Raw genomic sequence first — 14,069 nt, 5'->3', positions numbered from 1 at the left:
CTGTATCTTGTTCTCTCAGGTGAACTCCAAGACCCGTTAGTGCCCTGCTTTCTAACTTTTAAGACTTAGAAACCCCTTAACTGGAGAAATAGACCCCACAATGGTCTTTGTGACTATTTAATCCTTTTGATTGGTTAAAGCAGTTTGTTAAAGCTGCTACATTAGGAGATTATCAACTGTGATGAAGAGGAGAAAGTAGAGGAGGTGGACCTGGCCATGACAAGGACCTTTCTCATGATAGAAGCTTGGGCACAGAGCTCCAGTCTTGAAACACTACATCGAACGACTAAGACTAAAAGAAGCAGCCCAAAGAATAAGAGTCTTCAGCTTCAGATTTCTAGTAAGGTCTATTACAAGGACTTTCCCTCTTCTTAACAAATGGCTCATAGAAGCTTCGGGAATTTTTTTTTTTTTTTTTTAAATCAAACTCAGACGATAGGAATCTGGCCAGCCTCTCGTATACCCAGTCACTGAACTTCTATGAGAATCCCTTTTTCCCTTAAGTAATTTAATCCTTTTGGAGATGAAACTGTTGAATGAAGCCCATTTGCCTTTCCCCAGATTCAACATATTAACTCTGTACTTAAGGCCTTCCTCTTCAGAAGTAATTCCAGGGTTTGAAGCTGCCGTGGACCCAAAAGGTAGGTCCTCTCTCTTCATTGTCGTGTTGCTGAATTTAATCCATGACATTTAAATGTTAATCATTTTATTTCATTTGCCATGCTCCCATGTGGCAAAGGGTCAAAATTAGCGCTGAGACAACCAGAGATTAAATACAACTCTGAATTGTCGGAGTGGTTTAATTTTGAGAGTGGTTTAATTTCTAACTGTGTTTGAAGCTCAATTTAGAATTTCCATCTCTGCAGATCAACGGCCAGGCTGCACAGCAGACCCTGAGTGGAAGGCTGATATTTCCTGTAATTCCTCTGCTCTCGAAATATCTAAGCATTTTACAAATAAGCGATTTGGTGCTGGATTTACAAGATCTGTCTGGGAATAGAGGGGGATGGGGATTGGTTCTCAGTGAAACTACTGGACAGAAAATGATATTTAACTGTCTTTTCCATTACTTGAAGCACTGGATTTTCATTTCTGCATTGCCTTCTTTCAAGGCTCAGGACTTTGCCCATTGGGAGGGAAGAGATCGGATGCATATTTAACAACACTTTATTTGAAAGCAATAAAAATTCCTTTGATAGTCTAGACTTTTAGAGAAGCAAGAGACTTCCACTTGCACTGTCTCACTGGTTTCTCTCAACCATCCCCAGGGTACACGTTGGGTATGCCAGGCCGTATATGTTTGTGAAACAACAGAAGCCCTTGCTCTGGCAGAAGACTCCTAACCTCGGGGTGTTTTCTCTCTCTTTCACCACTTCTAAACTTTTGGCTTAGGCAATCCAGGGGTCCTGTCTGGGCCTCGATTCTCCCATGTGACCTGGGATGCCTGGCAGCAGGATGCTCCAGATCATCTGTGAAACCCAGCCAGCTAGCGTGGCCAATTATAAATGGCCTAATGAGGACCAGAATCCAGCTCTTCTGAGTAGGCAGAATAATGGCCTCTCAAAGACAGCCACATCCTAATCCCCAGAACCTAGATGTGTAATTTACAAAGTAATAGGTGCCTGCGAAGGGCTGGTGTAGATATAGTTAAGTGATGGATCTTGAGATGGGAGAGATTACCCCAGATGACCAGGGGTATTGATAGACCCACCAAGGTCCTTATAAGGGAGAGATGGGAGGGCAGAGTCAGAAGGAGAAGACATACATATGGAAGCAGGGATCAGAAAGAAAAGAAGAGAAGATGCTGGTTTTAAAGGTGGAGGAAGAGGCCACGAGGCTGGGAATGCAGGTGTCCTCTAGAAGCTAGAAAAGCCAAGGAGACAGATTCTCCCTCATAGTCTCCTGCAGGAATGCAGCCTCGTGAAACTTGATCTTAGCTGAGTGACATTGATTTTGGATTTCTGACTTTCGTGAATGTAAGGTAATAGATCCGCGTTGTTCTGAGCCACAAAATTCATTGCAATTTGTTATAGAGGCAAGAGGAATCAGATACTATGGCCTTCAAAGCAACTAATATTTCAGGATAGTGCTATTACTTACACTGCTTCATTATTTTACATATCTATTTCTATATATATTCTCTATATTAGCTGCTCTCAGAATTAACATCTTTAAATAGCTTCATTTATTCATTTTCTACTTTCCCTTTGGTGATTCCACGTGGAGGCTAAGAAGGACCCTAGTGGTCTCGGTTAATGAGATTTACTTGATTTGTTCAATTCATAAAACACAGCGGATAGCGGTGAATAAAGATAATCATAGATGTGGAAGACAGAGCAGGAAAGGCCATATTGAAATCTTGGCTCTTTGAAGGCAGCACATCTGTTAGGAGATACCATCAGAACTAGAGGAAACTAATTTGAGAGTGGGACTGTTTTTCCTCATCAATTGTTTACACAGCTGGTGATTCAGGTCACAATGCCAAGTTTCACTTTGGTGAACTTGGCTCACCAGAAATCACTGAAATGGTCACATTCATTGAAAGATTCGTGACAGAAGACATGCAGGTGATCTTACAGCACCTTTATTTTAGAGTTAATTCCCAAGAAACAAAATCATTCTAGAGCAAGTCATTTTACATTAAAATTGACATAACAGAGTTAATTGCTTCAAAGCAGTGAAAGGGTGACAGAGTAAAAGGTTGAAGTGTATTTTGACTAACGAGTGAGCCCACATAGATTAAATATAGCTTCTTTATTTTAAAAAGGAACTTTATAAGTTTCTCTCCTTGGGATTTTAGAGGAACTCGCTGGGAGAATGAGATAGGAAGATAATAATAGTATCAGCATTTTCTGTGTGTGTGTTTTAATGATTTTTTTTCAAGGTTAAAGTTTCATTTATTTTGTGGAAATGCCAGTGGAAGCACAATTTCTCCTGTGCATTCCCACTTCCCTCAGCCCCTTCTCCAGCCTCAGAGGACAGACAGGATGAAAAATTTGGTGCTGAGCATTTTGCCCAGATGCCCTCAACAGAGAGGGGTGGGTAGTAGAGCTTTTAGAAACCAATGGTTCTTGAGTCTGGCATATGGGGTTGAATCTCACAGCCCGTACAATTTTCTACTAGTTCAGCTTTGGGCAAGTCCCTTGACCTCAAGGAGACTTCCTTTCCTCCTATGGATTAGGAAGACATTAAAACCAATGCCTACTTCTCAGGTTTACAGTGGGGATTACATATGATGATATGTGTGACCTGCTTAGGGCACATGGTGAGCATTTTATAAGCTGGCATTTCTATTCCCCAGGAAAGATTCCATCAGGACAGTGCTTTCAAGCACTTCTTCATGATAGAATTGTAGGTGCTATGGAACTCATAGAAGGTTCCCTGTCAACCAAAAATCTATTAGATTATCTTGGGAGGCTAGACATATAGCAAGTTAAATAGCAAGAAAGAGTAGAGTGGTATTGGAATGCCGACAACTGGGAAGCAAATGAGCTGATAAGATGCCTTGTTTCAAGAAAAAAAGTCTTCAGTAGGTATTTTAAACTTGCTGCACCAGTTCCTCTCCCTTTGATTCCCTTGTAGTCCCATAATGTTATTTACAGAGACAAAGGCCATTGTTCCAGGCTCTGTCTTCTCTTGACCTATTATTAGGTTCACCTGACCTTATTGTCTTTAATCTTAAAATATTTTATAATAGCTTTTTCTCATCAGTGTAATTAGATGGAGTCTGGATTCTTTATCTTAATTCTAAGACACACCTGAGTTCATTTTTTCATTTGTTTTAATGTGTCATGACTTAGGATGATGTCTTACAAACAACACTTTAAATTTGTGAACCTCAAGCAGGGTTTTGTCATTACCAGGGGCCCCACGAGTCCCAGGGTGGCCACCTGCCCCCAGAAACCTGCGTGCTGACCAGGCCAGGTGGCGAGGCCTTGGCTTGCTTGTTTGCAGGACAGCGAGAGCACTTCTGTCGTCTTAAAGGTTTTTCTGATTGAAGCTTTAATGGAGCGTTATTTATTTATCAAGGCCTCTTTGGCAAGCTTGGGGCACCAGCAAAGGGTAGGAGGGATGTGGGACCGATGCCCCAACCCCTTATACCCCTGAGCGGGGCAGGGGTCCCTGAGCTGTTCTTTGCCCTACTCCGAAGGAGCTGAGGCCCGAGCGGTTTATTTATTGGGAAAGTGAGGGAGGGAGACAGACTGACTGACTGACAGCCATGGGTGGATCAAGGGGGTGGTCCCTCCCCAGGGGGTCACTGCAGGGCCCCAACTTCCCCCCAGGATGGATGTGAGATGGGAAAGGTGAGTGGGGGACCTTCACTGACAGGGTGGGCAGAAGCGGTGGGTGAAGGGTGCCACTAGCCCAGACCACGGGGCCCCTCTGCCCCACTTGTTGCTCTTCTTGGGTCTTCTCAACTTCTCCAGCACATTCACCACAATGACAAATTTATGCTTGTGCCCCTCCTCAACCATCCAATACCAACTGGTCTTTCTCTCCTTCTTTGATGAACTCGCTTCATTTTTCAATAACACAAATGAAGAGGCTCTCCCCATCTGCCCTTTATGAAACCTGTGGATCCATATGTGTACCAAGACACATTCTCTGTCTTTCATCCTTCAGATATTTACTAAGGGAGGCTGAGATCTGAGTGAACGAGCTGTAGCATCTCAGTGACTTCCTGTGTGTGTTCCTTATCTTACATGAAATCCAGTCCAGTGGGGCTCTTGGTTGGCCTTCTGGGCAGCTATCCTCCCACCAATGGTTTTGAGATTCAGATCGATTTCCTGTTGTGAGGCCGCCTTCAACACATGGCTTCTGTGGTCACCAAAGAGGCAAAGAGTGATGGTAGACAAGGCTTTAAAGCTCCAGGTTGGAAGTGACACTTAATTTCTGTGTTCCTTTTGTTGCAACCAATACCATGGTCCTGTCTAGGTGCAAGACACATGGAAAGTATAGTTGTATGATCAGAAAGAGGAGGTAGCTTGGTGAATGGTTGGCCACATTGAGGATGGAGTATTCCTTTTTTTTTTTTTTTTTTTTAAGATTTTATTTATTTATTCAACACAGAGAGAAAGAAAGTGAGTACAAGCAGAGGGAGCAGCAGAGGGAGAGGGAGAAGTAGGCTCCTTGCTGAGCAGGGAGCCCGATGTGGGCCTTGATCCCAGGACCCCGGGGCAGAGGTCAGCTGATGCATCCAAAACCAAAGAACATCAAAGGTTTCCAGCCAACCAAAGAAGCACAGACAGATTCTTCCCTAGAAGATTCAGAGAGAAACATCCCTGCCAACCCCTTGATTTCAGGCCTGTGAAGAACACGTTTCTGTTGTTATGTCACCCAGTTTGTGGTAATTTGTGAGGGCAGCCCTAGCAAATACAGATGGTCACTCAGAGTTGTTTCAGTTGAGGCAACAGGGCCAGGTTCTTGTACACTCATGCTGACTGATCATTGGATGCAGTCTGTCATGGCAAGGGGTAAAACCTGGACTCAGGACCTTTCTGTGGCTGAAGGCAAGTGGTAGAGAGACTGTGAGTAGCCAGCAAGTGGTGTTCCCAGCAGCCAAGAAAATGCACCCCTCAGTCCTGATAGGGAATATGAGTGGCACACACAGATCTACTTGGTGCTGGGCCACTTGAATCTATTTACTCTATACAGTAAGTTGATAGGCCTTGTGGAGGGCTGGCTTGCTTCTCTAGGGAGTTTACCAAAGGGAAACCAGAAGGATGGGCTGTAGCACTCCCTGCAACAGCTGCTCTTGAGAACACAGTGGCTGCTCTTTGTCTTCTACAACCTACTAGAGATTCTTCTGCTCTTGCCTCTCAACACTGCTGCCCCACGGACTACGGAGAAAGTCCCTGGGGAGTTGCCGAACCAACTCTTTCCTGTCCCCCCCACCTCCTCAACCCTACCTCCTTCTGCTGATTAGTGTCAATACTCAGCCAGTTGGGTTTCACCTGCCATCACCTGAGGAACCTGAAGTTGATCAGAGAGCAGCCACACCATCAAGCCCGGTGGGATTTTTACTAAATACTCTGTAAAACCACTCCCCCTGTGGGAAGCACTGGAACTTTGCAATCATGGGAATGTGCTTTAAGTCTACACTGTCTGTATAGTACCAAACACTTAGATGTGGCTAATGTACCCAAACAACTGGATATTTAATTGATTTTATTTTATTTATTTTTTAAAAGATTTTATTTATTTATTTGACAGACAGAGAGATCGCAAGTAGACAGAGAAGCAGGCAGAGAGAGAAACAGGCAGAGAGAGAGTAATAGGCAGAGAGAGAGAAACAGGCTCCTCGCTGAGCAGAGAGCCTGATGCTGGGCTGGATCCCAGAACCCTGAGACCATAACCTGAGCCGAAGTCAGAGGCTTAATCCACTGAGCCACCCAGGTGCCCCTTGATTTTATTTTAATTCATTTAAATTTAAATAGACTCAGGTGGGTAGTGATGGGTAGAGCTGTTCTGGCCATGTGATGTCCTGGCCCTTTTCTCATTATGTCCAGTGCTTGATCCACTTTTCCTGCTCTCCAGCTAGAGGAGGTGAGATTTTCTTATTATGCTGCCAATTCACCATGCATTGCATATCAATCACCCTCCGCCTTTTCTTGTCTTTTCCCAGCAACTTGACCATCCGTGGCCTTGCTTGGCTTTTCCTATCTTCACAATGACCTTCAAATGCCTGAGATGAGGTATCTGCTGATGTTTTTTATCTTTGCTTTTAGAAGAAAACACCACAGATTGAAACGAGACCTCTGGTATGCCCTTCCCTGTTGCCATTTCGCTTCCCCTTCTCATGTCCAGAGAAAACTGATCTCGTGAAATCAGTGTCACTATTTCCTTGTAGAATATCATCTATCATATGTAACAATTTATATAAAGGGTGACAAATGCTGTGTGTCCTTTTGTGATTTACTTTTTGAATTCAACATTATGTTTTTGAGATAGTTATTTGAATAATATTACAGTGTGTTTATCTGTTCCATATTTGATCAACAATTTAGTTATTTATAATATTGCAATGAAGAGTCTTATCAGTATATCTCCTTGAATATATATATACATACACACTCATATATTTTGAATATATAAATTCCTCTGGTTTAGAGTATGAAATGAGAAATGGAGTCACTTCTCCAGTGCAATACAAGCTTACAGGATTTGGCAGATTTATTGCTAAATGTGATGCACAAGCTCACAGTCCTATCGGCAGTATGAGAAATAATGTTTAGAATCTTTACCTACAATTAATATTATCAGACTTCAATTTTTTTTCTATTCCAACAGGTTAAATGTACCAATTATTTAAATATGTTCTTCTCTGATTTTTAGGGAGATTGAATACCATTCCATTTGAATATTGGGCATGTGTTATATTACCTATTCATATCCTTTCTGCATCTCCCTATTTTTTGCTTTATTAATTTATAGGAGTTATGTTTTACATATAGAGCACCGTACCTCTGTCGTGAACGTGGACAAATTTTCCTCTTCTGAAGTTATTCACTTTACTAGTTGTGCCTTTTTTTTTTTTTTTTACACCATTGTAAAATAGTCACACTTACCACTGCACCATTATTATCATTGTCATGGGGTTACTGTTTGTCCTTTTGTTGTCCTGCTGAACAAATTCTTTCCTTCAGAATCATAAAAATACCCACTTACCATCACTCCTGAGTATTTAACGTGAAGGTTGTAAGTTTTGTTTGTTTGTTTGTTTGTGGCTTAATTGCTTCCTTTACTTTTATGTACACTTAAATAAAAATGGTTAGATATACAACCTACTTGAAATTGATTCTGCTGTCTAGAGAGTGTAGAAGCGCTCAGATTTCCCTACGGATAAATAGTTATCCAAACATCACCTATTTCATTGTGCTTTCTTTCTCCAGACATCTGTAATTCTCTTGCTACCATAGATTTCATTTCCCTAGTAGCATGGATGTGGGTTCAGTGCTATTCCAATAATGTATTTCTTCTAAACCTGCAGCAAAATCATGGGGAGTGGGGAGAGCAGAAAGGTTCTTCCTTTTTCTTTAAACTAGGAGACCTCAGGATGCTCTCATATGTTGTTGATTTCATGTATATTATTAAATCTTCCATTCAGGGTACATACTGTGATGTCAAAAATTGGACTAGAAATAGAAAGTTTGCAGAGACAATAACAACCTCTGAAGATATCTGCTACACCTACCCTCTGATGTACACATTTCCCTCTTCAAACTTTCTTTTCATCCTATTGCCACTCAACTACAGTGGGCTTATAAAAGATCTCAAGTGAGAAGATGTGTTTTTTTAGTGCAGCATAGGGTGGGATAGGAGGAAGTCTTATTTGTATAGAAATGGAATTTTAAAATAGTATGTCTAAATTAGTCAAAAATATATAAATAATAATGAAAAGATACAACACAGACATCTATGAAAACTAAATGTGCTTATCAAATAAATTCATACAATATAATAAAGAGCCTGACATTAACAGTCTTTGAACCTTGCTAAAAAAGTTTGTTGGCTTTGTTTTTTGTTTTGTTTTGTTTTGTTTTGTTTTTTAGTGTAGTTGACATACAGTGTTAACGTTGCTAAAAAAGTTTGTTGGCTTTGTTTTTTGTTTTTTTTGTTTTGTTTTGTTTTGTTTTTTAGTGTAGTTGACATACAGTGTTAACGTTAGTTTCAGGTGTGCAACATAGTGATTCGATATCTTTATATGTTCTATCTGTCATCATAAAACACTATTACAGTACCATCAACTATATTCCTTATGCTGTGCTTTTTTTCCCCCTGTGACTTATTCATTCCATAATTGGAAGACTGTATCTCCCAGTCCCCTTCACCCATTTTGCCCATTGCCTCAAACCCACCTTGTCTTTGGCAATCATCAGTTTGTTCTCTGTATTTGTAGGTCTGATTCTCCTTTTTGTTTGTTTACTCATTTGTTTTGTTTCTTAAATTCCACATATAAGTTAAATCGTATGGTATTTGTCTTTCTCTGTCTGACTTATCTCATTTAATACAATATCCTCTAGGTCCATCTCTGTTGTTAGCAAATGGCAAGAGCCCATTCTTTTTTATGGCTGAGTAATATTCCATCGTGTATATATACACCACATCTTCTTTATCCCTTCATGTATTGATGTACACTTGGGTCTCTCTCATTTTGGCTATTGTAAATATAGGGATACATGTATATTTTTGAATTAGTGTTTTCATATACTTTGGGTAAAAACCCAATAGTGGAATTGCTGGGTCATACAGGGGTTCTATTTTTTAAAAAGTCTTTGAGGAACCTCCATACACTTTTCCACAGTTGTTGTACCAATTACATTCCCATGCACAGTAGTGAGGGTTCCTCTTTCTCCACATTATTGCCAGCACTTGTTATTTCTTGTCTTTTTGGTTCTGGCTGTTCTGGCAGGTGTGAGGTGATATCTCATTATGGTTTTGACTTGCATTTCCCTGATGATGACTGATGTTGAGCAACTTTTCATGTGTTTGTTGGCCATCTGTATGTCTTCTTTAGAAAAAAACGTCTATTTCGGTCCTCTACCCACTTTAATCAGATTATTTATTTTATTTGATGTTGAGTTGTAGAAGTTCTTTATATAGATTTTGGGTATTAATCCTTTATAAGATATATCATTTGAAAATATCTTCTCCCATTCAGTAGATTGCCTTTTGATTAGGTTGAGAAATATGTTTTGTATGAGCAATCAAACAAAGTAGGGTGGTCAGTGGATGCAGTATAATTCACTTAAAGTTCAACTATATTAAAGCTTCGAAGTACTGTTAATTATTAGTTGTTTTATAAGAACTTGGCATAGCTTCAGGAAAAGCCAGTGTTAGACAAGACCATTACAAATAACCTTCCATTTGTAGTCCAAAATGTCACTTCAGCATATCTAATTCAGTTTTCAAAATCATTCACATTTAATATTTTTATTTAATAGGCTCCTGACTATGTGGTTAGGAAAAGATCCTAATATTATTTCCTATTTTACTGATGGAAAAAATGGAAATACCAAAATACTTATGATTTGGAAATGAATACGAAGATGTGGTATGGTAGAAGTCAGCATTTATTTTTCCTCTTGCCCTTGCTTATTTTACAACTTATGTTTTTGTCATTTTACCTCTGGTATTATTCATATTTTCCTTACCTATAAAAATGAATTGTATTGCTTGCCTGAACAATAAAATTATCCCTTTTAATAGCTAAGAAAATAAGGTATTTTGACAGTAATCCTTCAGTATTTCTACCAGAATAAATGTTCCATTTATTTCTTTTAATATAAACAAATAAAATAAAATAAAATAAATGGCTAATTTATTTCTCTCCAAGCTGACTTTGGTTTGTTCATATCCCCCTGGACCTTTTACTCATTTCTTCTGTTTCCCCATTGGTCAACACATTGGCCTTTTGCACTTCTAATAAGTTACATATTGAGGAAGGAGATGCAGTAACTATTTGATTCTTGTTGCTAACACTAAGAAAAGTCACTCTAGTAGAATGTTGATGCTTTTATCTAAAATGAGATTTCTTTTTTTGAATTACCAGTGAATTTCATTTATCATAGTATCTCTGTCCTCCATTACCACAAGTAACAGAGTTGACGCTCATTTAATTATCTTTTTCAAATATGCAGGTTGTTCCAGAACTAAACTCCTATTAACTAAGAGAAATGGATATTACTGTAATTGAATAGCTAAATTGGCAGAGAACATAGTATACAAGATAAATTAGGAAGCAATTGACAGTAAGTACTATTTTTTTCCCCCCTGACACCAGAAAGACAGCATGAAGAAAGCCAATTAAATTGAACATCTCATCAACCTATTAACAAGTATACAATTACACTTCAGGGTTTATCTTTCTAACATTTGATTTAAAGCACAGTGTTAGCTAAGGAAGTGATATATATATATTCATATTTTGACTTGATGGCTTGTATCTAAATAGCCTGCCTGTTACTACTTTGCCTGGGAATTTAAAACAAATTAAGTCAGACCGTATGAAGGTGTCTGATACACTAGATAAGAGATAAGACTGTACACACTGCAGCTCTTCAGGTACTATATGGTTTTCAGACCATTCCAGAATTAAAATTAATTTGGAGGGTGTCTGGCTGGCTCATCGCTTAAGTAACTGACTCTTGATTTTAGCTCAGGCCATGATCTCAGGGTCCTGGGATTGAGCCCTGCATCAGGCTCTGTGCTCAGCAGGGAGTCTACTTAAGATTCTCTCTCTCTCTTTCCCTCTCCCTCTGCTCCTCCTCTCTCCCTTTCTCTCTCTCAAATAAATAAATTAAATTGAGGGGCACCTGGGCAGCTCAGTGGGTTGGGCCTCAGCCTTTGGCTTAGGTCATGATCCCAGGGTCCTGGGATTGAGCCCCACGTCAGGCTCTCAGCTCAGCGGGAAGTCTGCTTTTCCCTCTCTCTCTCTGCCTGCCTCTGCCTACTTGTGGTCTCTTCTCCCTCTGTCAAATAAATGTATAAAATCTTAAAAAAAATTAAATTGAATACTGAGTGATTTTAGGCTAAATATGTACTTTTTGGAACTCCACATCCCTAATACTTCCATGTTGTCTTGTACCCAACACACTTCATTCCTTCACCTTCCTGGTCTAACTCTTGAAGTCATTTGGGTATATTATTGCCTGTTCTGGATAATTCAGATCTTCACTAAATACTTAAGAGCCTCAACGGCTGTTTCTTTGGGGGCAATTGTTGCAATCACAGCTTATCACTTGATCTACCTGAGGTGTCATTTTCATAACCAGAAGACCAGAACAAAGAATTACGTACTAGACTGTCCTTTATAAAAAGTCCAGGAAAGAGAAAAAAGTAAAAATAGGGAAAGTGTTTTTTTTTTCTCTTTCAATTATTTCAAATCAAACTAGACAAAACAAATTCACTTTTCCCCTGAAGAAAAAATAAATAGTACAATTAAACCCTTATCCACCCCCCCAAATCTGAAAGATGTTTCCTATTGTCTTAACGATGTCTCATTTGTATATATTATCCTTAACCCTGAGGCGATGAGACAAGCAAAACACTCGTTCATTCAGTCATCATTCCATCACACAACACATTTTACTTGACATGAATAGGTTTGTGGATATAGCATCATGGGTAAAACCAGAAAGGGACCCTGCCTTCACAAAATGTACAGTCTACTTAGAAGACCACATGTAAGTGAAACGATTACACACACACACACACACACACACACGACACTTGTGCCAAATGCTCAAGCAGTGCATGGTGCTGTGAGAGCCTATAATAGGGGCATTTGAGTCAGTGAAATTGACAAAAACTTCCTTAGAAGGTAATACTTGAGCTGAGACTTTAAGGATGAGTAGGCATTAAGTAGCTAAAATTAGATGTTCAGATGGATAGGCATTGAAGGGCTTTTGAAGGAATAGCAGAATAGGAGGCTGGAAAGGTAAGCTGGGTAAAATATCAAAATCCTGAAATATGTGGAGACCCCCTGTGATTTATTTTCTAAACTGGCATACTTCTCCAGAGGAGGGAGCTATCAGTAATTATGACAAGGTAGTTGGTATAGAGGGGACTGGGCTGTAAGTCATTCTGTCTCTCAGGAGGCTGACTCTTATATGCCACAGGGTGTTGTCAGAGGTCTTTTAAGGGGGGCAGGAAAATAATAAGAGAATTTTGGAAAGGTTGGTATGGCATCTCTGTGAAGGTAGGTATGGCATTTGCCTGGCCTTTTTGAAATCTAAGTTACTATTTTATGTATAAGTCTTATTTATCCTTTGGCTAATAAACAGTTTTCCAAGTTCAGCTTATTTTAATGAAACAAAATTTAATTTTCATTTAAAGTGGCAGAATTATTTATTAAAGTTTTAACTATATAAAAAAAGATGTGTATGGAAATTTACATGACTCTCCAGATATCTGGAGAAGACATTATTTTAATCTGCTTTAGGTTTTTATATTTTTTAAAGATTTATTCATTTATTGTTTTTACTTATTTATTGCGAGAAAGAGAAGGAAAGAGAGCCTGTGGGGGTGCTGGTGAGGGGCAGAGGGAGAGAAGGAGTCTCAAGCAGACTCCCCGCTGAGCAGAGCCCAGCTCATGGCTTGAGCCCATGACCCTGAGATCATGACCTGAGCCAAAATCAATAGTTGGACTCTTAACCAACTGAGCCACCAAGGCACCCCTCAAAGTATATATATACCATTCCCCATTTAGGTCCACACTTATCTATTGTTTATACTCATTCTTTTTTTTTTTTTTTTAATTAGTAGACTCCATCACCATCATGACCCTGAGATCAATAGTTGCATGCTGTACTGATTGAGCCAGCCAGGTGCCCTTCCACTTAACTCTTTAAAACCACCTTTGCCCATGTTTAGAGTAAGTCTCCATATTTCCTGAATACCTTTGTTCTTTATTCAGTGTTTTCCTATATAATCTATCTTCTGTCATCATTCTGGGATATTGTAGCATCATACAGATGCTTTTTTGCTCTGTGTATCAGGAAGAGGCTGTAAGGGGAAGAGAGGACTACTGTGCAGAGGGAGAAGCCAGAATCAGGACCAGATAGTCTAGGGTGAGTGGGTAGATGCATTGCATTTTGAACACACAGAAGTTTGGATAAACAGCAAACAAAGACATATTAATGAATGAATTTTTGAGAAGTGTATATACCTTTGGCCAAAGAAGGAGCTGAGATCAGCAGCTGGGGATTTCATGTGGCTTTGAAGGCCAGAGTTGGATTGACATGCACATTTCAGTTAGAATAGCTGTGGAGAATTGACAGTTCCTCGAAGTCTTCAGGTTCAGTAACTCTCATCTCTATCCCCTCAGTGTTCCTCACTCATGGTGCCACAAGGGACCTTCTACCTTCATGATTTTCTCACGAAAGCTTCCCTCCTCTTACCTTTGTCTCCTTCTGCCCTGCTAACTCTCTTCTGTATGCCTGTCTTTCCCCTCTGCCCCCCTGTTCCTCCAGGCGATCAGCTATCACGTGTGTATCTCATCTCAGGTAGACTCGTCTTCTGATAGTCATTTTGCAAATCATTCTGCAGCACATCTAGGCCATGCCTGT

At 39.9% G+C, this 14,069-nt stretch overlaps 1 protein-coding gene across 1 annotated transcript in view; it reads left to right on the top strand.

Annotated features, from left to right (window-relative positions):
* LOC116573599 overlaps window positions 1–3,998 on the top strand; it is a 273,878-nt gene extending 269,880 nt beyond the window's left edge. Inside the window, exons 5-7 of the mRNA XM_032313763.1 lie at window positions 562–641; window positions 2,461–2,567; window positions 3,864–3,998. Coding sequence (XP_032169654.1) covers window positions 562–641; window positions 2,461–2,567; window positions 3,864–3,998 — 322 coding nt within the window. The remainder of the gene's footprint in view (window positions 1–561; window positions 642–2,460; window positions 2,568–3,863) is intronic.
* Window positions 3,999–14,069: the final 10,071 nt, after the last annotated feature.

This window comes from Mustela erminea, chromosome 14 (assembly GCF_009829155.1).
Source record: "Mustela erminea isolate mMusErm1 chromosome 14, mMusErm1.Pri, whole genome shotgun sequence".
Taxonomy (NCBI): Eukaryota; Metazoa; Chordata; class Mammalia; order Carnivora; family Mustelidae; genus Mustela; species Mustela erminea.
The sequence above is the reverse complement of the archived record's forward strand: the minus strand, read 5'-3'. Positions and strand labels throughout refer to the sequence as shown.